A 27,987-nucleotide genomic window follows, 5' to 3' on the forward strand; every position below is an offset into this window, starting at 1 on the left:
AAACTAGATTGTGAATCAAACATTTTGCTATTCTAACAGATAAACTTAAGTTATATTTTATATAGATAACATGTGATATATTCTATGTTCTGGGGGTTGGAAGGCTCAATCAAAACGAAGCTATTCTGATATCAAATACGATTATTTACATGCAGCATCTGTTCAAATGTAATATTTGCATACAGAGGGCTGGACATTGTTTTGTTGCATTCCTGCGGAGGGTTTGACCTTTGACCTGGTTGTTGCATTCCAGAGAGGCTTGTCCTGCAGCAGCACCACAGCCAGCCCGGGTCTCACTGCTTTCATGCTACAGCGAGACCATGTCGAGCTAGTTTAGGCATAATAGCGACTGTTATCAGAGACTAGCAGACACCGTAGCATCGTCCCGAGCTAAAAGGAACACCTTGTTTTGGGTCTACACAGTTAACCTATAACGTAGTTAGCCATTTTGCTCAGCAGCTAAACCGCCACCGAGGTTGCTTTGCAGACACACAGCAGGCTCGCCGCAGACACCAGCGCAGAGGAAATGAAGGACAAACAAAAGAGAAAGAAGGAGCGGACCTGGGCGGAGGCGGCTCGCATGGTAAACAGCCAGTTTTGAGCATTTAACTCGCTGCATGTGATTTCTGTGTGGATTGGTGTGAAGTGATGGCTACAGATGTGTTGTTGTGTTGGGATATTCTCCTCACGACCACCGCCGGGGCTCTGCTGTGATACCAGCCAGCTAGTAACAGCAGCGCAAACCTTGCCGGCAGGCGGGTTATATTGGGTTTAAATGTTATCGAGAAGGCACATTTTACGCTTGCTTCATGTCTTTCTGGCTGCTGACATAGAGAGCCATGCAACGCGACATGCTAACCCTGGCTAGCACGCTAACATCCACCTCTCCGGTTTTGAGGTCTTTGTTTGCTAGGCAGCAAGCTAGCTAGCCTCACGCCAATTACCATCTGAGCAACCCGAGTAATTTAAAAGATAAACCAGCACTACGACAAGTTAATGCTCTTCATGAGAGCAAAATGGTTAGTTAAATGTAACATTGCTGTAATGGCTAACTTCGTGTAAGAGTAACAAACTGAGCGTAATGCACGCTCTCGTTACCAAAGCTAAAAGCTAACTACTAACACAGCTGTCTTGAACATCCACATCGGCACCGAGTGGTGCAGGAAAATAAATAAATCCTGTCATAGGTTGTTTAATCATCCTGCCTCTGTGGAATATTCATGAGAGTCATTATCAATAGATATGAAATACTATTAGTCACATGAAACATTTGTAAGCTAAGCTAGGTGGGAATTATTTCCATAGGAAATCAACTTATTTAATTAAAAGGCAAACTGACAACAGCGGTTAGCCAAATGTCGGACAAATAAGTAAGTTCAAGATTGTGTAAAATTGTAGTCAGGTGTGTTTTTTCCACAGGGTTTAGTGTTTTTCCTCAGTATGAGGGCAATGGGTTCACTAGCTGCTTCTGTTGGACAGATACACCCTTGTTTTCTCTATAGCTTCATATAGCTGCTATATCATAAACAAGTGCAGAGCCAAAGTGAAATTAGAATGTCCAGATTTTCACCGAGAAGAACAGAAAACCACATTCACAGTCTCTTAGTAGGGTACAGTTTCATAAATTTCTAAAGATGACTGTGTTGCATAATACGTTGTGCTATTCACTCATTTTGTTAAAACAGAAGATCAATTAAAGGAATGGTTGGGACTTTTTGAAAGCATATCCATATTCTATACTCACTGAATATGAAATACATTGGAAGGATTCAGTTTCACAGTTCTTGTTTATGTTCCTCATTGTGCTGCAGCTCACCATATATAAACTTAACACAAAAAGTAAGGAAATTTGTGTTTGGTTTCTTTGTTGTAACAATGCTTCTTGGCAATAAATCTTATACCGTTGGAAAGCCTGTTTATTTCTCTTTTTAAATGGTGCCATATTTGTAAGGAACATGCATTTGGGATGAGCAGCAGAGCTGAGTATGTGGGTTGCGCCCATGAAAAATTTGCCAGATCGTCTCTGCCAATGCCAAACAGCTTATACTGCCATTGACTCTTGTTTGGTGTTTGGTGGATTGGATGATTGAAGTTTGAAGAAACAAGACATATTGGCAATTTAAGAATTTATTCATTTAACAAACAGGAGCCTTAGTAGCATGTGGAAGAACGATACACAGCCACAACAGCCTGGCACCTCCTCCTCACGCTGGTCACCAGCCTGGTCACACACTGCTGTGGGACGGCATCCCATTCTTCAATCATTATTTGTCGCAAGTCAGCCAATGTGGTTGTGTTGGTTACTCTGGCACGAACAGCATGCCCAAGCTGATCCCACAAGTGTTCAATGGGGTTGAGGTCAGGACTGCTGGCAGGCCGTTCCATCCTCTCCACTCCCTAATTCTGGAGGTAGTTTCTGATAAACCCTGCTCTGTGGGGGTGAGCGTTGTCATCTTGGAGGATAGAGTTCAATCCCAGACTGTGGAGATATGGGATTGCCACTGGTTGCAGAATCTTATCTCGATATCTCTCTGCATTGAGATTGCCTCCAATGATTACAAGCCTTGTTTTTCTAGTGAGGGAGATGCCGCCCCACACCATCACACTGCCTCCACCAAAAGATGTTACTCTATCGGTACAGCAATCAGCATAGCGCTCTCCGCGTCTTCTCCACACTTTGACCCTACGATCCAACTGCCATAGGCAGAATCTGGACGCTGAACAAAATGTTCCTCCACATGTTCAGGTTCCAGTGCATGTGTTGCTGACACCAGCGCAAACGGGCCTGACAGTGAGGGGCAGTCATGGCAGGCCTCCTGGCAGCCCTATGAGACCAGAGATTGGCTGCGTGCAGTCTTTTCCAGATTGTCTGAGCAGAGAGCCGTCGGCCATATTGTCCTGCAAACCTTGACTGCAAATCTATAGAAGACAGCCTACAGTACCTAAGTGCTGACAGGGTGAGGAAACGGTCTTCTTGGGGTGTCATCTTCTTGGGACGCCCACTTCGCAGCCTGTCTTTGACATCACCCGTTATATGGAACTTTGCCTTTACTTTGGAGATGGCACTAGGGCTCACTCCAAATAATGCCACAACTTGGTTTTGCGGAACATCAGCTTGAAGTTGCCCTATCGCACGGGCCCCATCCAGATCAGTCAAATGTGGCATGCCGATTCTTGGAGTAGACACCTACTGACCACTGTAGCAAGTGCTGCCAGTCAGGCACCTGATTGGCAGCACCTGGGGGTACCAGAAGCTCAAAACAAGAGTCAGTAGCAACAGCAAAACAAGCTGTTTGGCATTGGCAGAGAAGATTTGGCAAATTTTTCATGGGTGCAACCCACATACTCAGCTCTGCTGCTCATCCCACAAATGCATGTTCCTTACAAATATGGCACCATTTAAAAAGGGAAATAAACAGGCTTTCCAGCGGTATAAGATTTATTGCCAAGAAGCATTGTTACAACAACGAAATAATCTACCAAACACAAATTTCCTTACTTTTTGTGCTAAGTTTAGTTAAGTATATTTAACAACTTCACAATCTGGAACAATATAAAAACATCCACATGTCAGGGTTTTTCTCGAGGCATAAGCAAGCAAGCAAGCAAAGTTTATTTATATAGCATCTTTCACAAACACCAGCTACAGAGTGCTTTACAGTCAAAGAAATAAAATAAAATAAAATAAGCAAGTCTCAAGTATATAATTACAGTGTATGTTCAATACATCCAACAACTTCCACTTTTATTCATTGCAAAATAGCCTTGCATCCCTTTCAGACATGAAGCAACATAAACAATAAAGGAGATTCTTCTCATATCTTTGTTTGGGGTGCGGGGAAAAAAAGAGGACCAGCACTTCCTCCTTTAATTTTCAATTCATGACTTGAATAACAAGCCAAGCACTTTACGTACAGCATGTGAGCAAATAGTAGATAATGAGGGTCCTGACTTGATTTGTCATTTTGTGCTTTGTGCACCCTCTGGCTTTATTAAACAGAGGCCAGAATTCTCTAATAAATGATAAAATCTATTATGGGATTAACTTAAGAAGTGGGGCGAGCATTTACAAATGTCATTAATTAAGGCTTCAACATCAAAATAAGATTTAAATCCAGACACCAAATAAAGCAAGCATCATGGCTCTGTCTGTAGTGAACCTGTCATGTCTGAATAAAGCCATAAAGAACATTTGTGTAACAGGCACCTATGTCTGAATGTCAAAAAGCCGTTAGTTTAACAGATCGACAAAACTAGCAATATTTCTTGTGTGAAAGGGGCTAGTAGTGACCCTAACACTCACTCATAGACTAACACTAAGGAATGAGCCAGGGGTGGACATGAGAAGGTTTGTTTTTGAATATTGGACTTAACTGATGGTGAAATTGTTTTTAAAAAAAATGTTTCCATGGAGGAAAACCATCAGCATGGTTTGGACTGAGGCCGAAACAGAGAGAATAAGACGCATTTTTAATTTTTGACGTTTTAATGCGGATGTGCCCAGAGCAGATAAGTGAATTTTTATTGAAAAAGTTTCATCAGCAGTAGAATTTGGCAAAGATGTATGCAAATATACATGTATGGTAGGAGTGCAACGGATCACAAAACTCACGGTTCGGATCGTATCACGATTATGAGTCACAGATCGGATCATTTTTCGGGTCAGCAAAAAAAAAGGAGACAAAAAAAACTTTGCTTTCCATATATTTTGTAAAACACGTGCATCAAGGAACTTTTGCCCATGATCTTAAATGAAAACAACATTCAAGATGTCCGATGTTAAAATAAAATCTTAAAACATATATAAAATATTTAATGCTCAATTGTTAAATTAAATTGCAATATGAAGCATGATACCTTCCTCTTATAAACATGGTAGGGGCACTGGCCAGGCCAATATTATGGAATATTTTAGTTTATCACAGATATATCTTTATCTGCGTATGTGTCGCCCAATCAGTAACAGGGAACTTTGGATTAACAGGCAATATGTTGACATCAGCGCTGGCTGAAAAAGCTTTCCTGCGGCTTGTATGGAATAGATTGAAACAAAGGAGGAAGGATAAATACAAAAAGACAAAATAGTTATTGATGACATTTATTGTAACTATTGAAAATTCACTTAATATTCATAATACCGGCTACTTACAGTATAGTCCAGATTTTAAACAAAGTCCTATAGGCTTTATATTAACTTTAACAATTTGTGTTGTTTATAGTTGTTATTGGTGCTAATTAAATTTTCAGCCGTTTGCTAATTTAAAACATGCTCATAATTTCTGTTGGTTTTGAAGTTTTTGAAGATTATTTTGCGACTGTAAAATGTCCTGCTCCTCACTTACAGTGTCTTGGTCACAACTATATAGTAAGAAAATGTATTGGATCCATATCAAATTGTTTTTGTGTGCACCTGTAAAAAAAAAAATGAATGTTTTTATCAGATTCTTTTAAACCTTTGAATGAGTTGAGCTCTAAGTAGAATGGGAAATCTCCGCAGGTTCCTCATTCCTGAAACATGAAATTTACAAATTAAGCTCTGCTACTAACACTGCCAAGGTTTTTCCTGCCTGTCTAACTCAAAGGTGGGCAGCCTTTGTATTACTGGCCGCTGCCTTTGTTGAAAAATTCCAGCATGTGATCTTGACGGAACGATAAAGGTGGAACTCATTTGTTCAGTGCAGCACCCGGACATCGCACAGCGCACACACGCTAGAGTTATCTTGTACTTCATCTTCAAAATTGTAATCCGCCAGTTCTGCTTCATATTGTATTTCAGTGGAATAAGAACACCAGTGAATGGTTTGGCAAAATAGTGCCCTCTTTTCTATTCATTCAGTCAAGATTCGGTTTTGAATTGAGAATCGATATTGAATCAAATCGGCACTCGAGTATCATGATAGTATTGAATCAGGAGATAAGCAATATCATCCCAGGCCTACGAAATCACCTCTGTCATCTTGGTATAACATTTAAATCTCTATGGACACCACACCGCACACATTCTCCATCTTTTGCCACCTTTGTCTCAAAAAGATCCAGAGAAAACCCTGCACTGCTTCTCTCTACCCCTCTCTCTCCCAAACGCTGCTGTTTTGTAGGCCTCCAGTTGATGCTATTTATTCCCATTTTGTCTGTTGTATTTTTGGCAGTGATTCGCTTCTTTAAAATAGCTCTTAGATGATTTTTGAGGTAGTTGATTATGTAACTTCATTAGGAGATGCGTAGTTGGCGCTTGTTCTTGAGTGGGGATTGACCTTAATTTGTCTTGTATTCAGGCTTTTTTTCTGAACTAGTGCAGAAGTGTTTGTCAGTTTGTGTGGTTAAAAACAATGTGGTTGTTTTCCAGGTTTTGGAGAACTTCTCTGATGCTCCTATGACTCCCAAACAAATCCTCCATGTCATCCAGACCAAGGGGCTGAAAGAAATGCGGTCAGACACACACACACACACACACACACACACACACATACACACACACACACACACTCACACACATAAAAGAAAATCACATTATTCCAGTGTTGCAATTGAATATCTTATGTACATATCTTGTATTTTTAGCAAACAGTGAACTGATCACACAGCATACACATCAACTAAATATGTCTATCAGTGTGGTTATGACTGATTTCTTTTTTCTTTTTTTCCTTTCCCCCTACATGGACCATGTGACCTGCTGCTGTCCTAAACAGGAGGTAGGTTGGAATTGTGTCAAAGGAAATGAAATGACTGAGCCATTGCAAAGTGACTGGGCATAAAACAGGGGCTTCACAATTTAATAACAAGGTTCTAAAATTAGGAATGGCTGCCACCTTTTTAAAAGTAACAAAAGATTCCCTAGAATTAATTAGAAGAAAATTGATTCTTTGTACTGTGTTCATCCTATGACGCTGTAATAAAATCTCAAAGAAATTTGATTTTTAAAAAAATATTCTGAAAAGCAGATTGAAAATCTTTGCAATGTCTGTAAAAAGTTTGAAATTCTAGGTTGTAGATAACAGAAGATTTGAGGACTTTAGAGTAACACGGAGGTTTCTTTGTGCTGATTGTTCAGTGTTGTATTTTACATAACCAAATTATACTTTGAAAACTTTAGTCTTCATTAGGAGGAGGAGATATGGTCACGGTAAATGTAGTTTGACATCATAATATCAATATACATTGTATATAGTAAAGTTTATGCAACATCTATTTATAGATAAAATAAGTATTTAACAAATGCTTCCACTGCAGTGTGTCCCCTAAGTTGATTGGTTTGGCCTGGCGGGGGGTGATTAGCAGCCACGCATTTCTCCGTTCTCTATTTCTCTGTTAAGCGTCTGCAGGTTAGGTTGATCCATTAGGGATGCACGATATTATCGGCACATCATCAGTATCAGCTGATAGAAGCTCTAAAATTAAATATCAGCATCGGCCATTTCTGCCAATTATGAGAGGCCGATTTGTTGCCATCCCCTCCGCCGCCTGACTGCTTCCCTCCATGGACTGTTTCACCCTGATGGTCTCGGTGCTTCCTCCACAGGCTCCACTTCACTCAGCTGCCCATCAGACTCGCTGCTTCTTCCCACTTTAACCTGAATAACAAACCGGGGCTCAGTGCTCTGTTTGGATCCACATGCAGAACCGGGGCTAACGTTAGCTGGGAGGCTAGCAGAGGCTAGCTGGCTGTGCTTCCCTCCTCCCCCATGCTGCGGCTAACGCTCCACTAGCCTTTCAGCTAACGTTAGCCCCGGCTCTCCATATGGATCCAACCAGAGCACCCAGCCCCGGTTTGTTATTCAGATTAAAGTGGGAAGAAGCAGCGAGTCTGACGGGCAGCTTGCGTGAAGTGGAGCCTGCGGAGGAAGCACTGGGACCGTCAGTTTGAAACAGTCCGTCGAGGAGCTGCTAAGTTCGGCTGCACAGATAGGAAACACCTCGGCTGAAAGGATGTACCACTCTGTTTGGAAAAAAAATCTTTTTGGTTTATAATGGCAGTTAACTAGCGTATTGGGTGGATTACCGCCACCTTCTGTTCTGGAGTAACCCTAACCCCCCTTCACTTTTCCAGCAGTTGGGAAAAACAGACGTGACTTTTCTTGGTCTTGACAAGCTGCAGCATTTATTAACTGACACACTGCTGCCTGTACTGTACATTTACTGTCAGATTGATAACTTACTGCTAACCTTTTCCTTTGCTCCGCTCGCATTCACCGTCACTTTTCCGACACCCGCTCTCTCGCTTAACCACTGCTTACGCACCGCCCTATTCCTTAAAAGGAGTTACACTACCTGCAGTCACCCAGGCAACAACACAGACGTTGACTCGCATATCGAAACAGCACTGCTCAGAGGCTCCCAAACGCTATTAATTTGAGTCTGAGTTGACATTTGGTGTTAATTTAAGCATTAAAAAAATATTTTTTGGCCTGGCGGGGGTTCTCGTTCAGGCCTGTACTATTATAGGGGAAACACTGCACTGGATTAGCAAAAAATACTTCATCACACTGATGCAAAAATCTAATAAAAATCCAATATTGAAGTATTAAAGAACAGTCACGGCAAAATATAACAAATTGCTAAATATGTATTATTAGTGTGTTATATCACATGAAGTGTTTTGTCTTTGTATATGCTATATTAGTATATATTAGTATTAGTATATGCTATACTAGTCTAAGTTACTGTCTGTCATGTTGTTGATATATTAAAAAAAACACACTAGCACAGTATAAATTGTGTAGAAAATCTTTGATAGTTGGCATATTTATATTGTGTCATGGTGTGCAGTATATCACTCTATTGCCCAACCCTTACCCTCATGAGATGGACTGCTATGGCAAGCTTTTTGTATTGTACATTGATGTTAAATTCAGCACCAGGTAGCAATAACATGTCTTTGGAACTGGTTTTGGCTTCAGTCTGACTCTGTGTGTGTGTGTGTGTGTGTGTGTGTGTGTGTGTGTGTGTGTGTGTGTGTGTGCAGTGGCACAGCTCCTTTGGCCTGCCTGGTCACCATGCTGCACTCTCAGGTGAGAGGAGACCGAGTTAAGAACAGCATCTTCTTCAAGCTGCCTGGACGGATGAGCCTATTTACTCTCAAGGTATTCAAATGATCCTCTTCTGTCTAATAGCTCACTGGCAGGTCATATCAGCTTACGTTAATTCCGTGAGTAACTTTATGACAAGACAAAATTTAACTTGTCTGTTGTCATGTTAAAAATGCTTTCTGCAGCTGGTATCTGGACCACTCCAAAGATTGTTTGTGACGGAAGAAGCTCCACTCTGTTATACCGCTGTACATAGCAAATGGACTTTCTGTAGTTCAAACAACTCCACCAGAGTGAGACATCTACTCTCTAGAGGATCGCATCAGGAGTAGCATTATCCAGTTAAACACAAAATATGTAATTTTCTGTTGCAAGGGGTCTCTCAATCAAACAATAACACAAGATGGAGTTTGAAGACATTGTTCAGTAGCGTGGGATCATGGGAGTAGTTGTTAAACCACCACTGCGTCTCCTGGTTAGGATTCCTTCAGTGTTTATCAGATCAGCAGATAATTCAGCTCCCGGCTCTCCAAAACAAAGGGACCTGCTGATTAAAACTGGTAAAAACACTGAATAAAGCAGTTTCATGTTAAAAATAACTGTTTCTCCCACTGTTTGACGGACAGAGGATATCTGGAGGGGCTGCAAGCCAAGCTGCCGCTAACGCTTGCTCGACTCGTTTCTCTGATGACTTAAGATCCAGACATTCAGGAGGTTTTTACCAAGAGCCGAATCACCTCCTCTCCAAAAGAAACGGACCTGGTGATTAAAAGTGGTAAAAAATACTGAATAAAGCAGTTTGACGTCAAAAATCTCCCACGTTGTTCGGTGGCCACAGGACGTTCAGAGGGGCTGCGAGCCGAGCTGCAGCTAACATTTGCTCAGCTTGTTTCTCTGATAACTTGAGATCCAGACGTCCAATGACTAAAATCCTTCATCCAGTTAAAAGATATAGTTAAAAACGACCAAGATCTAAAAAGTGTATTGTAAAAATGTGGCATAAAACAGGATAAAAAGTCAATTTATGACAGCTTCTGGGAGACAACCACAACACTGATGCATGCGCAAAGGGGATATGATGGCATTGACAGGCGACCATATGAAACGGACCGTTAACTTGATTAAAATTACAGATTTCTTTTGATATGAATCTTGTTGGAAACATTTGGGATAATATAAGTACACAACTCAACAAAATATATAACATAGGTTTAGGCGTTTTTAGACATTTTAATGTGGAAAAGTTACATATTAGGCCTTTAAACTTTCAATCTTATATCAATAATGGAATCTTATTAATAAAATATTTTTATACAGTACACACTTAAGTATTTGGATCAAGTAGCTTTAGCTGTTAATGTGTCCATATACGTATATTTAAGTCAATACAAATATCTGATTGGACTTTGCTGATACCCAGTATTAAAGGACTTAGATCAGGGCGAAAAAACTTGATCGGGACATACCTATTATGGACACCAAAGGAAGCCAGTATTGATCGGTGGCTATAATTGCTTTTAAGGATATGTACACTACAGGATAAAACTGACTGGGGAAAAAAAAAAGAGAGGTAGAAAATCACATTTTAGTCCTTTTTTATTTTGAAAAATGTAAACATCCAACAATGGCTCATTAGCCATAAATATTACTGAAACAGTTTAGTTGTGCTGCTGTGGAAAAGGAAAACTTTCCTCTTTCCTTCAAGTAGTCAGGACACCTGCTGACAGCTGCTTTTTGATGATTTATGGTTGCTCCGAACTGGTTCTTACGACATCCAACCAAGGTGGAAATCAGATCTGTTTATAAATGTTCCAAACAGCTTCACTCAAAGGCAACCATCACAGAGAGGGGACGGGGACAGAGACACACGATATTGTTTAAATATGGAGATAACAGCACATATTTTAATAATAGCGTTGCACTCGGTCAATGTCACGGGAGGATCGTCCAGCTCAGGTCTCTCATTTGTCATTCTGACAGCAGCGCCACTACATGAGCATGGGTAACTAGGGTAACTCGGCTAAGCCAGCCAGTTGTGTACTGCCAAAGCATTCCGGGTGGAACAAGCACTCTAGTTTGACGTCATTTTTTGGGTCACAGAACATACCGAACTGAGGAAAGTCACGTACCGAACCAAACGTCCTGTACCAAACGGTTCAGGACAAATACACGTACCGTTACACCCCTAAGGGGTTCAATCATATAATATGGAATAGTTCATTGTAGCAGTGGTTATGATGCATGACCACAAAGTCAACTGATAGGAAAAAACGTTTTGATTTGAATCACACATGCAGAGAATACTGTGACCTGCTAACTCTGTACTGTTCATGTGCCATAGAAAAATGCCCTCCAGTGGACAAAGACAACATCAGAATCAGAAACACCAACAGAGCCAGCCAGCGGCACTGCCCCCCCAGGCTCCAGCAGCAGCACCCTAGCAGCAGGTGGGGCCATGGCCTCGGTTGGCCCCACTGAAGCCACTGAGCAAGAGAGCTGTGACTCCACTGAGACCACTGCTGCTGCCAGCGGAGACAATGATGGTAACACCAGTGACCTCTCATTATCTACACCAGTTCTCCAGAAATTTTAGGTCACCAGTGACCTACTCTTACATGTGAGCTACAAAGACCCATATGGAAAGATTTAAAAAAAAAATACATTCTCTTTCCACGGAAGAAAAGGTTGGATTAGATCGTTCTTGATAATATACTGGTATGAGGACAGAGTACTCCTGGCAATAGTGCAGGCCTTGTCTTTGTTTGTGTGGATGCTGCTGTTATCTAAATCCCAACAACCGTGCAGTTGTCATCCTGGCAGTGAACCAGCTTACATACATTAGTACAGTATGCTTTCACTGATGTAGATACTGATCATAGTCCCATCTGTTTGATTGTGTCTCCTGCTGATGTCGACTCTAATCTTACCACCTTTTCCTTTATAATTATGCCGATGTATCATAGCTTTATATCTTGTCATGTGCACACCAGTTGGCAATACAATAGAATTTCCTTTTTTTGACCCCAACTGAGGTTACTACTGTTTATATTTATATAGTATTGCCTATTTCTATGCTTTTACTTTCCCTTTGGGATTAATAAAGTGTCAGTCAGACAGACAGACACATTGAATTCTATTCATTTTTCAAAAATGTGAATGCTGACAAGCATTCACACTATCCAAATCAAGAAAATGCATTTCCTGCAGAAAAATGCATGTGAATGCTGACAGCTGGAATGAATTTCAAAACATTGCTGAAAATGCAGAAATCTGAAATGAATTTTGTTGAAGGTGAAATGCATTGCACTGCACTGCTGAAAATCCTGGAAGCTGAAACGTAAAACTGGCAACATTGGAAGCTGAACTTTATTAGATAAAGAAGCAGAGTTGAAATATATTGCTATAAAAAGCTAAATTAAAATGCTGTCAAGGATGGAAGTTGGAATATAAATAGCCTGAAAAGACTGAAAGAACAAATGCATATAAGTAGTTGGACAGAAAGCAGTTTTTGGGCGTAATAAACCTTTAGAGCTAAGTAGCTAGAAAGAACGCAGGATTTGGGTGGAATGAACCTTTAAACATAAAGCGTTAGACAGAATGCAGTATTGGGGCAGAATAAACCTTTGAACCTTTAAGGAGTTAGACAGAACTCAGTATTTGGGTGGAATAAACCTTTAAAACAGGTCTAAAAATAGCTTCACAGCACAGCCACAGGTTGCTATGGTGACCGTGCACCCCTCTGAGTGATTGAAAATTGGGGAGACAATCTGTTTCTGGGCCAAAATCAGGCACGAACAACTTCCTATAACTCAAAAATTAAAAGTCACAGTGAAAAAATGTCTTCAGCATGAGCGACCGGAGACTTCAGTGGCGACACTGATGTAGGATATGTTTCTGTATGATTTAAAATAAAGGAGCTGTGATAATTTATATTTGATCATCATTTCCGTTTTTGACAACGAATTTCACACCTCAGATTACATTGGAGTGAATGAGACTGTTGGACAGCACTCTCTGTGCTTTCGGGCAATTTACTCAAAAACCGTGAGTCCTATTTTAATGGAAGTAACATTGGATGAGAGAGGACAAGTTTGTCTACATTTTTTGTATAAATTGTGCTTGTACAGTGTAAGATGTGGAAGTAAGATCATAATGTTTTGAAGAGATGTCATGAGTGACATCACGCACTCTTAGTATGAACATTCCGTGCAATACACACTAATGTAAAATTCTGAGAAGGACTGAAAATTTCATAAAAGTTGAACTGTGATTGTGTAAAAACCGTACAAGATATCAAAAAGCTGAACACAAGTTTAATAGCTGAAAGTCTTGTGACCCATTTAAAGCTAAAATGAAATCTCTAGCTGAAAGTATGTGGAAGTAGTTGAATGTCAAAGTGGGGTGGGTTGAAGAGGACTTGAACATTCCGTCCATTAATTTCAATGGCAGAATTTTTTTGGAAAAAGCTGAATATTTTAAAAAGTATAAAAGGTATAAAAAAGCTGAATACACACATTAATGTCCTTAAAGAGCTGAACATTTTGATAGTTGAATGGTTGAAATAGCTGAAAGTGATGGAGTTGAAAGGTTGCGAAAAATGTACGAATGAAGAAAAAGAATAATCAAGATTTGGATAACTATTGTTATCTGTGTGTTTTAACTATAAAGACACACAGAAACGTGACTTTTGTTTTGATACTATATTACTAAATCTAATTAAAAATACTTGTTGTGAAAATAGAATTTAACAATTTCAAAAGCCATCCGATCTCAAATATTTGCGGGGGCACATTCCTCCTTAAGTTGAATGGGCACGATACCTCTGGGTCAGTTTGAAGTAGAATTAGCAGCGTTACTCGCCTTGTGTTGAAGCCTCTTTTGGGTAACTTTCCCCCTGTAACTCATTATTGACACATTAGCAGAGAGGAGAAGTAGCCTCAATCTTTGCTGTGTTTATATCAACAACTTTCATTAACAGTGGTTTAGCTTAATCTGTATTAATCACACCATGTCATCAGCCAAGCTCAGTGTTGCACATCAACTGTGGAAGGAACAGGAGCACGAAGCTCTACTGATCCAAAGCTCTGGTCTAACAGAGAACCACTACTTCTGTGCATGTGGTCATCTCAACAATCCAGGGAATGATTTAACTCAGTATTTCTAGATGAGAAAATGAAAGACCATTCTAGGCTTTATGAATGCTGTGCATGTGTAACTGTGTTTTTCCCTGACCCGCAGCCTCGGTTGATGAGAGCTCGTCCAGCGCGTCCTGCTCCACAGAGCTGCAGGCTCCCAGCAGCCAGCCTCAGACCCGCCTCAGCAGAGCAGCAGGACAGCAGGGGCGGACTGACACACAGCAGACCCAACATGCTCAGCACGCCCAGACCAGACTGAGCCGCTCCAGACAGGTCAGCACCATGCTTGGAGTCACTGGGAAATAACACATGTTCATTAGTCAAGGATTTACCAGCAATTATTCAGTGCCATTCAGTGTACTGTCCCTGTTTTAGAGTTGATTGTGGATTTATCTTAACAAGTTTAAAACAGTCATTTGCCATGTCTCTCAGTCATACCATGTGTTTGGGCTTGATCTATAGAAGAACAGGAAGACTATATACTGACTGTAGAACTGTGACCATCTTACCATTCTGTGTTGCTACAGTCAGGGAGGCAAAGGAAGAAAGCGGTCATGATGCCTCGCGTCGTCCTCACCCCTCTTAAAGTGAATGGAGAGCATGTTCCCTCAGGTAAGAACCACTTGTTTGTCCTTAGAGCAAAAGCATATATAACGAACCAGTAACTAAAGTCAAAATACTGAATCCTGATCAGCCTGACAGGTCAGGCGTTAACATTACCTTAATGTATAAACACAACCGCTAGAGTGAATAAAGAGAAGATGTAAAGCACACTGCCAAGAAAATAAAAATGGGTTTATTTGAATCCATTTACCAACTACTAAGGCAAGACATCCAGTAGAGATAACACGGGCCAGGATAATGTCACTGTGTGAGTCTGTGTGTGTGTGTGGTCTTTGGTGCTATAAATCTGGAGATAGCTTTAGCATTTGGCTGAGTGTCTGAGTTAAAGGGGTGCTTTTTACTGCGGCAGGGCCCATGAAGAGAAGCCGAGGAGGGGTGGATGTGGACTTTGAAACACCAGGCTCCATCCTGGTCAACACCAACATCAGGGCTCTCATTAATGTGAGGACCTTCTCAGCCTTCCCTGCGCACTCCCAGCAGCAGCTGCTGCAGCTGCTGCCAGAGGTGGACCGCCAGGTACATTGTTTTTCTGTCATCATATTACATACCCTGATATAACTATCACACTCAGTCATAGAAATCAAAAAAATAATAAAACCCCTTAGGCCATTTTTTTTTTTTTTTAAATTCTGTTTATTTATTTATCATGTTGTATTAAAACAGCAATTTACACAGTCATCATTAGTGAGATCTTTACAGAAAGATCCATCTTTTCAGCATTTCAGTGTAATTTATAGAGTGCAAAAAAGCTTGAAAAGAGCTTGTATTCCCCTGCTTCCCCTGCTTTCCGCTGAATCACAAGTCAGCTGGTTGATCTGATCCAAAATGGAAGTTGGATTTTTTAGAACCACCACCGGTATCCCCCTCTTTGCCATGTCCTACTTTGCCTCCTCTGCCAAGCTGTAAATCACTGAGCCGTCCTTATAAAACACTCTCAGTCTGGCCAGGAATGGAATCTGGAATCTTATATTATTTAGTGCAGCTTTCGCTTCTGCATTCTCCTTCCACTTCCTCAGCAACTCTCGTGTATAGTCGTGGTCCAAGTGTGCCCTTTTTCCTTGGAAATCGAATCCTTTTTTTCTGCCAAGCTTTTTTAAGCACATTGTTTTTCATTCTGTAGCTTGAAAACTTGACCACAATTGATCCTGGCGGGGCTTCAGTCGGCGGTTTCAGAGCAGTCGCCTGGTGCACGCTCTTGATATTTAGCGCTGTAGAAGAAGGGAGCTCCAAACCTTTCATTAGCAGCTTTTCCACAAAGGCAATCATTGATGTCATGCTTTCTTCAGCTTTCTTTTTCCCCAAGTCAGTCAGTTTAGCCTCTGTTTGCACCTGAAGCTTTACCAGCTCCGACAAAACATCCTCCGATGACTGTATTCAAGCCTCATATATACATGATAAATAATAAATAGATAAATAAAAACCCCATTGCTATAGTATGTATATGGTAGTACTCTTAAGTTCCAGAGTGTTTCAGAGTATAGCACTGGTGTGCATGCATGTTTGTGCTCCTTGAGTCTCATAACAACTTGATGAAATTTACCTTGTCCACACCCCTACACTTGTTCATGGTGTGCCTGTGAGACAATTTGGCAATGGGCAACCATAAAAGGGGTGATATATAAGCTAAGGAAAGTATGGGAAAGAAAATCTAAATGTGTAAATAAAGAGTAAATTAGTATAAAATAGGGACGGGGAGAGGGAAGGTGAGACAAAATATTTAGTGGGTGGAGAAAAAATGGTAAATGGATGGGCTGTACTTGTATGGCGCCTTTCTAGTCTTCCAACCACTCAAAGTGCTTTTTACACTACAAGTCACATTCACCCATTCACACACATTCATATGCTGATGGCAGGGGCTACCATGCAAGGTCCCAACCTGCCCATCAGAGGGAATCTAATCATTCACACACTAATGGCACAGGAGCAATTTGAGGTTCAGTATCTTGCCCAAGGACACTTTGACATGTGGCCTAGAGGAGCTGGGAATTGAACTTCCGATCATCGGATTAGTGGACAACTCACTCTAAAGTAAGAATACATAAATAAATAAACGTTGGGGTCTAATTGTGGATGAGTTAGGGCTGTAGTCTGCTGGTCGATTAGTTGGTCGATATGCTCTCGTCCGACTAAATTCTCATTGGTCGAATAATCTCCATGTTACTTTCATAAGGAGAAAAGTGCTACATCAGTAGCTTTCCAGGATTAATCCATTATTTCCTGCAGTGGGAGGGACAGACTAACAAATTACCTTTTAAAGTTTACTGAACATACTGAATGTTTACTGAATCAGTGTTTCTCCTATAATTATCACAACGTTTGGGAGTCTCTGAGCAGCGCTGTTCCGGTACGTGAGGTAACTTCTGTGTCGTTACCCGGGAAACTATTGGTAGCTTAACACCGTTATGGAGTACGGCATTGAGTAGTGTGTTTGCGTAGCGAGTGGGAAAGAGTGAGTGGCAAAGAAATGACGGTGGATGCGAGCGGAGCAGAGGAAAAGGTTAGTAGTAAGTTGTCAGTCTGGCAGTAAATGTACAGTACAGACTACAGTGTGTCAGTTAATAAATGCTAAAAAGTCACGTCTGTTGTTTCCCCAAGTGCTGGAAAAGTGAAGGAGGTTAGCTCCAAAGTTAGCAACAATGGGTTAGCCTAACCTGAAGACAATAAACAGAGAAATAGAAAACAGAGAAATGTGTGGCTGCTGAGTTCACTGTGCACTCTGTCCCATTACATCCATCCCCCCGCGACTAATCAATTAGTTGAAGATTATGTACGATTTTCAGATTTTCTGAAAATCGTACATAATCTTCCTTGACTGACTACAGCCCTAGTATGAGTACACCTGGAAGAAAAACAAAAAAAAGCAACCCATGTCCCTTCAAAAGCTAAACAGGTAACTAGAGTAGCTTGGGAACATAGGGGAACTTAGGGGTATAACTTTCCTCATATTAATTTACTTAAAGTCTGATCTAAATGTGGATACATATTCTGTCCAAGATTTCCAGAAGCTCTCAAACTTCTTTTGTTCAAGTCTTAAAGCAAATGTTAGTTTTCCCATCCAGTCCTCAACCATAGGAGTTTCTGTTCTTAACCATTTTCTTGTGAGAGCTTTTTTGCTTGTTGTTATCAAAATGGTCGTTTTCAGTACCTTTTCCATAATAGTCTTAATTTTTTCCCAATATTGCAGGAATGGTAGACAACACAAGAACACATGACATTGGTTTGCTTTGTCTTCCCCACAGGCTCTCCAACATGAAGTGTCTGTTTAAAAAAAAAAAAAAAACTCTTGTGCTAGCATTTTGAAGAATGGGCTGAAGTACTTTTCCATTTTTGTTCATTTAATCTTTCCCACTTTCCCTCTTGTAATGCAAAAATTACCTTCCTTTTTCCACTTTTCCTTTATATATGTTGTTTCTTCTCCCCTTAAGTCTTGTAGCCCATTGTATAACTTCAAAATATGGATTTATATCTCATTAGGAAGACCTTTTAAAAGCCCTGATTTATCCTGTTTAAGTCTCCTTTTTTAATGTTCTCCCAATGTAATGTCTAAGTTGTAAGAACCTATAGAAATCTTCATTCGTTAATCCATTTCAATCCAGATTTTTCAGTTCCTGGAAGTTCCTCAGCGTTCCTCTTGTATAGAGGTCACTGTATTTTATGAGTCCATTTTCAGCCCATTTTTTAAATATAGCAACTGTTTTGTTGGTTATAAAATCTGAGTCATAGGCTATCCATTTTATCAGATGGTAAGGTTCTTTGGTCTGGTTTTTATCACATTAAAACTAAATTTTGAGTGATATCTTTATCCATGGGTTAGCCTCTCTAACATATGTGCACAGTGCCCTGTCGCCTATTATAGCTTGCAGTGGTATGTCACTTGATATCTGACATTCTATCTCTTTCCACTTTGCTTTGTAAGACGGGTTACATATATACAGTGCTGCTTGAAAGTTTGTGAACTCTTTAGAATTTGCTCTATTTCTGGATAAATATGACCTAAAACATGATTAGATTTCCACTCAAGTCCTAAAACTAGATAAAGAGACATCAGTTAAACAAATGAGACAAAAACCTTACACTTTTTCATTTATTTATTGCGGAAAATGATCCAGTGTCACATATTTGTGAGTGGCAAAAGTAGGTGAACCTCTAGGATTAGCAATTCATTTGAAGGTGAATTAGAGTCAGGTGTTTCAATCAATGGGATGACAATCGATTGTGAGTCTGGGAGGCCCTGCAAAGAAATCTGTTTGGCGATGAGTAAACACCACATTCCAGGATAAGAACCTTATCCCATCTGTGAAACATGGTGGTGGTAGTATCATGGTTTGGGCTGCTTTGCTGCCTCTGAACCAGGGCAGCTTACAATCATTGAAGGTTCTGAGTTGTACCAGCACATTCTATAGGAAAATGCCATGGTATCCGCCTGTGAACTCAAACTCAGCAGAAAGTGGGTCATGCTGCAAGACAACAGCCCTTGACACAAGTCATTCTACCAAAGAATGGTTAGAACAGAAGAAAGATAATGGTTTGGAGTCCTGACCTTAATCCTATAGAAATACTGTGGAAGGACCTGAAGCAGGCAGTTCATGCAAAGAAGCCCACCAGCATCCTTGAGTTGAGACTGTTCTGTAAGGATGATTGGGCTAAAATTCCTCCAAACTGATGTGCAGAGCTGCTAAACAGTTACTGGAAACATTTGTTTGAAGTTATTGCTGCAAAAGGGGGTCACACCAATTACTGAAAGCAAGGGTTTACATACTTTTGCCTCATACAAATATGTAAGATTGGATAATTTTCCTCAATAAATAAATGAAAAAGTTGATTTTTTTTTTGGGTCTCATTTGTTTAATTGGGTTCACTTTATCTAGTTTTAGGACGTGTAAATATCTGATCACATTTTAGGTCATTTATGCAGAAATACAGAAAATTCTAAAGGGTTCACAAACTTTCAAACAGCACTGTAGATTAGTGTTCTTATTTGGGCTGCTTGGTTGTAATTTTTAATGTTTGGGAAGGAGAGCCCTTCTTTTTCTTTAGATAACTGCAGTCTTAAACCTGATTCTAGGCCTCTTTCCCTGTCAAATAAATCTCAAAATCATTTGTCCAATTCTAGGAATTTTTCATTTGGGAGTTTGGCTGGAATGGTTTGAAACAAATATAAATGTCTTGGTAATATGTTCATTTTTTATTGTTTCTACTCTCTGTACTAATCTAGGAAGGGCAACAGATTCCATCTTGTCAAACTAGATTTAATCGTGGAGATCAAAGGTTCATAGTTTATTGCTATAATTTTGTCAAGGTTTTTGGGAATGTCCACTCCCAAGTACCTCATTGCCTCATATTCCCAGTTTATTTTAAATGTGTCTCTAACATATTGAATTGGGATGTAGTTGAATGTGAGTACCTGGGATTTGTGGGCATTTAGTCTGTATACTGATAATGAGCCATATTCTGTTAACTGTGGTCAATTCTGGGAAGGAGGTATTCAGGTGCCCCAGGTATATTAAAATGTCATCCCCAAATAGAGCTATTTTTCGATCTTCTTGAGCCATCTTAATTCCATTTATCCCCTTGTTCTGTCTCGTTCACTGGTTCAAAGGCTCTATAAAAACCACAAGAGAGTAGATAAGAGAGAGATAAGAGCGGGGACATGGGGCAGCCCTGTCAGCATCCCCGTTCTAACTCAAAAGTGCCTGACAATCCCCCGTTCATCCTTATCTTAGCTGTTGGTTTACTCTATAATGCCTGTATTGTCTTAACAAATTTTTCATGAAAATGGAATCTGGATAATACTTTCTACAGAAAAGACCAGTCTGCAAAGTCAAAAGCCTTTTCTGTGTCTAACCCTAGTATAACAGCTTCCTCATTATTCTTTTTTATATGACTGATTACATGCAGTGTACGTCTGATATTGTCCTGGGTTTGCCTTTGTCTTATGAAGCCTTTCTGGTCCAAATTGATAATCTCTGGTAGAATTGTTTCAAGTCTTCTTGGTAAAATTGAAGTGAGAATTTTATAATCCTGATTGAGTACACTGACTGGCCTATAATTGGAGCAGTCCAGCCTATCGTTCCCTTCCTTTGGTATTACTGCTATCACCGCCTCCTGCTAAGACGGAGGGATTTCGGTTATTTTGGAGTACCCAATTGAATGTTCTCGATAGCAATGAAGATAGTGACTCTTTAAAAGTTTTGTACCATTCAGCAGTATAACAATCAGTTCCTGGGGATTTATTAGTTTTGAGTCTTATATATATATATATTGCCTTCTCCAGTTCCTCAGCTGATACGTCAGCCAATAGAATTGTGTTCTGTTCATCAGAAATTTCAGGAAGGTTAAGAGAATCAAGGAGAGAGTCAGTCAATTGGGCTCCCTTATGGTATTTCCGGGAGTATCGAGTTTTATAGTATTTTTGAAAGCAGCTGTGAATTTTCTGAATTTTATGTTTCATTTCTTTAATCTTTAATTCTGTATATTACTCTCTCCATTTGTTGCTTCTTTAATTTATAAGCCAGGAGTTTAGCTGATTTATTACCTATTTTGTAGTATTTTTGTTTCAGAAGTGTCAGTTTTTTCTGAATATCTAAAGTGTATATCTCATTTATTTGATCTTTTATTACCGTGATCTGTTGGTTAGTGCTTACTTTGGTTCTGTCTTTATTTTTTCTTTCTAGATTTTCCAATTCCAGTTCTAATTTGTTTAATTTCTCTTGTCTAACTTTTTTGAAGTGACATTTTTGCAGTAATTTTCCCCCTCAACACTGCTTTGCAGGCGTCCCACAGCATTAGGGGGAATAGTTTATTTGAGTTTAGTCTCCATGAGAATGATTTTGTCCTACTACTAGTATCCAGTTCCATATAGACAGGGCTATGATCAGATAAATCCCTCAATCTATTTTTACAGGACCTTATTCTGTTGATGTCTTTGTTATACATAAAGAAATAATCAATACTTGAGTAGGATGTATGTGGTGCAGAGTAAAAAGACTAGTCTTTAGCCGTGGTGTTCAGCTCTCTCCACCAAGGGCCTGATGTGCTCTTTCAACCCTTAGATCAGCTCTATCAGGAATTCCCAAGTTCTCTTTTACTAAGTTTTCCACAAACGCTGTCATCATTGGGGAATTATCCTCCGATCCTTCCACTATACCGTGGATTCTAATGTTGTCCCTTCTTGACCTCTTGACCTGTAGTTTCAACAGTTCCATCATAGCTTCTTCCATTCCCTGTACTCTTTCTTCTGCTTCTGAAATTTGATTTTCGGTTTCGTCTATTGTTTATCTATACTGTTTGTTTTCTTTATGTCATCTTTTACTTCCTTGAGAGCGTCATAGTATCAATGCCTTGTGAACCTCATATAGCACTTGATAAAGCTTTAACTGAAGGCTTTTTTTAAGCAAGGGTCGGGGAGCTCTGAAGTTAAGCTGCTACCATCATGGCCACTTGTCCGGAAGTCCCAGCTAAATGGGTTTTAATTGTGTTGTGGTCTCGCTATCAGCTATCAGAAATGTCACCAGTTGCTGTTAATCAAAAGAGAAAAAGGCTCAAATATGGATCACTGCTTTATCTGGACATGTGACTAACAGTCATAATATTCTGTGTTGACAGAATGCCAGCATGCAATATGTAAATTTGTTGTGCAAGAATGTTTACAAGAGTTACATGTGCATTGTTTTTAAATTTCCAAGACATAAAAAAAAGAATATTTGTGTGTGGCATAAATTTCAGCAGAATTGTATACAAATAAAGTGAGCAACTTAGGACAGGTTACTGTATGCAAGCTCAGTTGTAGAAATTCTGTTAAGCTCAGCTCAAATTCACAGACAGTGAAATACAAGCCTTGTTTTGTCATTTTTGGTGTGGTTGGATTATTTTGATGTGTGTGTGAGGCATAGGCCTCGCTATTCCTCAGGTATTCATTATTCATTTCATTAATTTGCTGCTATTTGCACACTACAGTATATCCTCTCTCCATGCAGATTGGACCTGACGGTATGGCCAGACTGAGTAGTTCTGCCCTCAACAATGAGTTCTTCACCCATGCCTCCCAGAGCTGGAAAGAAAGGCTGGCTGAGGGTAAATGATTCCTCAATCATCGACAAGAGACTTCTGCCAGGCTTAAAAAGTCACATCAGATGAGACCTGATGGTAATGCATTGAGTACGGTGGGAAAGGAACTAGTGATAACAGCAGCAAAAAGTAGCGAGAAGGTTGTGATGAAGAAGGTGAGGAAATCATAAATACCAACAGTGAAATCTATGCTGAAAGGCAAGAATGTGCTCTAGCATTCTTCAAGTAGTGTGAATGAAACCAAGGTCATAGAAATGCACAACTTATACTACATCTGCATGATCTTGGTGAATCAGTCCATTCAGAGACCTGATTCAGACAATGTCCTACCTTTTGCAATTCTGATGGTAGCATTGTCTTAGAACCTAACTACAACTGAACACCCACTGCTTATTTTGACAAGTGAAGAACAGCTAAGTCAGGTTTATAAAAAATTTTTTTTTTACTGGTATACAGTTCCAAAAAGTTCAGTTGCGGAGCTGCTCTTTTAAACATTCACGTGTGTTTGACCTGTCTAGGTGAGTTCACCCATGAGATGCAGGTGCGTTTCCGGCAGGAAATGGAGAAAGAGAAAAAAGTAGAGGCCTGGAAGGAGAAGTTTTTTGAAGAGTACCATGGGCAAAAGTAAGCACCAACTCATTTCATCCAAGTCTGACTTGATTATTTATACAACAGCCACTTCAGGATTTTTTGTCATATTGAGGTGATTCAGATTATTTAGAATAGTTAGAATATTGTTAACATCTATTAGTTGACCAAACATTAGTGACAGCAAATATCAAAACCATTATTTAGAAAAACTTGTAAATAGCCATTTTTGACTGCATGCCATTTATTTCCATCTGCCCTGCGGTCCTGCATGTAGTGTCAGACAACTTTAACATCACCTACATCAGTTATGGCCACTGTGTGAATAAGATGAATGTCAGTGTTTCCACAATGTGCTAAAATGTAGTTTGTGTACCTGTAGGTCTGGCCTGACACGAGAGGAGTCCCTAAAGCTAACCATGAGTGAAGCCAGTGAAGTTGCAGCCAGTGTGCTGGACAGTGATGTGGCTGTGGTGGCAACTGGTGCTCCCAAGAGACGCAGCGTGGGTCGGCGGAGGAGAGACGGCAGGATGAGGAGACGCACCCGGGCTGACCTACGTCGCAGGGCCCGTCGGACCCTCTGCAAGGCCACCCCCTCAGCCCTGCAGTCTGCAGAAACAGCTGAGGCCAGTGCTTCTCTGAACACCTCAGCAGTTTCTATTGGCTCTCCCATTTCTGACAACACAGTGATTCAAGGTGAGGTGGTGTTGCAGACAGAGTGTGGCGTGGAGCTCCCAGCGGAGAGTGCCTCCATTGAGCCAAAGTCCTCCCCCACTCCAGAACCAGTCACATTGCCAGACCCCACACCTACTCCCACTCCCAGCTCCAGCCCCAGCCCAACCTCCACCAGCGCCAACGAAGAGCCCGAAGTTACGGCCCGCCTACTCCCGGAAGAGGCTGCACCTGTACTGGCTTCCACCTCGTCCCCTTCATCCTCCTCCTCCTCTTCTTCGTCTGCCTCCTCACCTGCCTCCTCACCTTCTGATGGACAGGGAGCTTTTGCCGCAGGCCTAGACTCCTCGTCATCCTCCTCAGCGTCCTCCAGTGCTGCAGTAGCTGTCGATCCCCTGGATGACACCGCCTCCGTGGTCACCTCCATCACAGGGGGTACCGCCACCAGCAGCCGTGAGAGCAGCCCCTCGGCCAGCCCAGCCACCACTCCTGTACCCAGCGCCCAGCTCAAGGAGCAGAAGAGAAGGCCAGATGAGACTCAGGCCTTCTCCAGCTTCCCCGAAAAGAGGCCACGGCTCGACAACCGTCAGTCCTTTCGTACCACAATTGACAGTGTCCGTTCGGAGAAGCCGCAGCCGACAACCGAAGAGCCCAAGGTGCCACCAATTCGGGTAAGAGTTTCCAGCCTAAACCTAAAGGGTTTGAGGCTCCTTTTTCTGTTCTGTAAATTAGTTGTTTCTATGTAAAGTTTGACTAACTTTTCTTGTGTCTCTGCCCCAGATTCAACTGTCCAGAATCAAACCTCCCTGGGTCAAAGGGCACCCTACCTACCAGATCTGCCCCCGGATCGTGCCCCCCGGTGAGGGCTCGCGGCGGTCGGGGACGGGGGGTGCGCGCACCTTGGCAGACATCAAAGCCCGCGCCCAGCAAGCCAGGGCCCAGCGCGAGGCCGCTGCTGCTGTTGCAGCCTCTGGCGACGGGGCAGGGCCGACCGGGGTCGGGCTGCGGCCTACTGCTGGGCTACCGGATAGCAGCAATGGACGACGAGCGCGAGAGCATCCAGGACCTATCGAGCCCGGAGGAGGAGGAGGAAGAAGGGGAAGTGGTGGGATGGAGGAGCAGGGATCGTCTTCAGGCGCTAATTCGTCTGGAACACAACTACAGCTTCTCAATGTAGAGGTCACACGCCAGCCATCCCCTTCCTTGTCCACTACCTCAACCTCCATGTCCTTGGAGCCCCCACAGACCCCAAGCCCTCCTCGAAAGGAGGCAGGTAGGGGGGCAGAGGCTGGAGAGGAAATAGAAGCAAAATCAGCCAGTGCTCAGAACTCCTGCAATGGGCTCACAGACAAGGAAGCCGACTTACCCTCTCCAGAGCCTGACACTATATCTGAGTCTATAACCACTCAGCCAGCTAGGCGAAGCCAGGTGACTAAGTCTGCTGCTGCCCCCTCAGAGAGGGTTGACCAGGGATGTGAAAAACCCTCACTGGCCACAACCTCCATCCCAGATTCCCTTCCCAGGTTCGGGGCTCAGGGTGTGGATGTTATTCAGTCACTGGCCAGCTCCTGTCAGCCCAAAGAGAAAGAACAAGGAAAGGAGGCTGGACTGGGTGGTGTTATCCAGCATGGTTCCCACCGTGTTGACCTCCAGGAGGCACTCTCTTACTCAGCTACAGTGAGACAGCAAACAGACGTGTCCTCACCTCAACATGTGGACTCCTCGGTTGGAGAGAAAGATGATGAGGCTGGGACACATAGTGACTCCACAGAAACAGCTTCAGACTGTGAGAATGAAAGCCAGGAGGATCAGCAACAGCAGCCTGACCAGGACTGGTGCCCCCAACTGAGCACCCAGAGAAACGGCCAGCTGGTCATCTGCAGCCCTCCACCCCAAAACCAGCAGCCAGTCATCCAGGCCCATGTGTCCAGCCGCCATGGTCAGACCGTCATTCAGCCTTGCTTCCCAAACGGCCTGCCTCACCCTCAACACAGCTGCCCCCATTACCAGGACCACCAGTCTCTCTCCACAGCCCATGTACAGGCACTCAGGGACACCAATGTTGTGGTCAAAATGGAACCTGGAGATGATTGCAGAGCCTCCAGACAGAGCTCTGCTGAAGAGGATTGTCATGGAGGTTTAAAGCCTTCTGTCACTTCCCCAACAACTGCTGCTGCCTCCAAGAGACTGACCACCACAGCCAGACCAGTGTCCAGTGTGGAGGCCAACAACCCTTTGGTCACCCAGCTACTACAGGGCAGCCTGCCCCTGGAGAAAGTTCTACCCTCACACTCTGCCAACAGGCTGGAAATCAGCCGATTGTCAGGACCCCAAATCAGACCAGCAGTGGCAAGGACCCCAGGGCCTCGCAACAGACCTGAGGTCTCAGCCCAGTCTCTTAGCCCAGAACTGACTGCCACTTCTCAGAGCCACAGCAAGTCTCCAATAGGCTGCCCAGTCTCCTGTCTGATGGAGGCCCCAGACGCATCACAGTACCAGTCCCAGCAGCCTCCCGGGGCTGTCCCAGTCATCACCTCTCTGCCACCCTCCTCATCTTCCTCCAGTACTTCCTCCTCCAGAAGTAAATCAGACCTTAGCTCTCAGACCGCTGTGGAGTCTGCAGTTATCAAAGAGTCTCCTGGTCCTCAGCCCTCACAGGGGGCCACTCCAGACAGGCCCCAGCCAGTGTACAGGACCATGCCTAATGGCCCCTCTCCTTCCCATGCAGACCCCTGTCCCACAGAAGTGATGCCTACTATTAAGATAAACTGGCGGCCCCCTAAGTCTCAGCTCCCCCACGCTCACCAACAACAGCCATCTCCTGCTCCCAGTGTAAAGAATGAAGTCAGTGCAAGGCCCTCTTGCCAAGCTCTTGCCAAATCCTCCCCAACTGTACCACTGAGTGTTAATAAAAGGGAGCCTGGGAGCTCTGCGGACAACTACCTGAGTGGAGGAGCCATGGAGGGACTCCTCAACATGGAGATGACTTTTGCCAGGATGGCAAAGAAAGAGCACAGCAAAGCTCCATACTCCTCTGGCTCCCCCTCGCCCTCATCCTCTGCCTCCTCCCTTCCCTTCCAGCTGTATGGGAAGCTCCCCAAGCAGGGTGTGGGAGGAGTAAGCTACACAGCTAATGTGTCAGTGATGGACAACGGCGGTTTCTCCCGGAGCGTGGCAGACAGCGTGCTCCAGCTGCGCCCCCGCTTGGCGTCTGGCCAGACCACCCTCAGCATCCAGGCCTTTACTGACAGTACAGCCGAGGAGGTGGCGCTCAAGTGCTCGTGTCGTCTCAAAGCCATGATCATGTGCCAAGGCTGTGGTGCCTTCTGCCATGACGATTGCATTGGGCCCTCCAAACTCTGTGTGTCATGTCTTGTGGTCAGATAGTATGTGGAAGTCCCTGTGCACTGTAGAACTGCTATCTGTACAGTATCAGCAGCAGGACTGGCGGGGCTCCAGCATGTACAGAAGCCTGATTAGGGTAGAGCACACAGGAGGAGGCTGTCGGGCAAGATTTGCCTTGTATTATATAATTGGTCTGTATTTTTTGTTGTTGCAAATTTTCAGATTTTTTTTAGTTGTACTGATATTATTATTATTATTATTATTATTATTGTTGTTATTGTTATTATTATTATTATTGTTATTATTGTTGTTGTTATAATTATTGTGAAATTGGGGCATGATTGATTGTAAATTGTGCCTTTTTTGTTTTCTTTCCTCAAAAACATTTACCTCATCTCATCTTGCTCCACCTGTCATCATTTGGTGGCCATCATTGTTTTGGCCCCTCGTTTGCTCAGCAAACAGGGACTTATTGTTGTCTTTGCGCAAAGAAGTATTTTTTTAACCATTAAATTGAGTAAATTACA

At 42.3% G+C, this 27,987-nt stretch overlaps 1 protein-coding gene across 1 annotated transcript; it reads left to right on the top strand.

The window, feature by feature from the left end:
- Window positions 1–225: 225 nt before the first annotated feature.
- On the top strand, window positions 226–27,987 carry asxl1 (ASXL transcriptional regulator 1). The gene is made up of 11 exons (XM_042409005.1): window positions 226–583; window positions 6,347–6,430; window positions 8,964–9,083; window positions 11,371–11,572; window positions 14,268–14,437; window positions 14,692–14,776; window positions 15,138–15,304; window positions 22,765–22,861; window positions 23,374–23,479; window positions 23,826–24,786; window positions 24,896–27,987. The coding sequence occupies exons 1-11, from the start codon at window positions 527–529 to the stop codon at window positions 27,500–27,502; spliced, it is 4,656 nt and encodes a 1,551-aa protein (XP_042264939.1). The 5' UTR covers window positions 226–526; the 3' UTR covers window positions 27,503–27,987.

This window comes from Thunnus maccoyii, chromosome 4 (assembly GCF_910596095.1).
Source record: "Thunnus maccoyii chromosome 4, fThuMac1.1, whole genome shotgun sequence".
NCBI lineage: Eukaryota > Metazoa > Chordata > Actinopteri > Scombriformes > Scombridae > Thunnus > Thunnus maccoyii.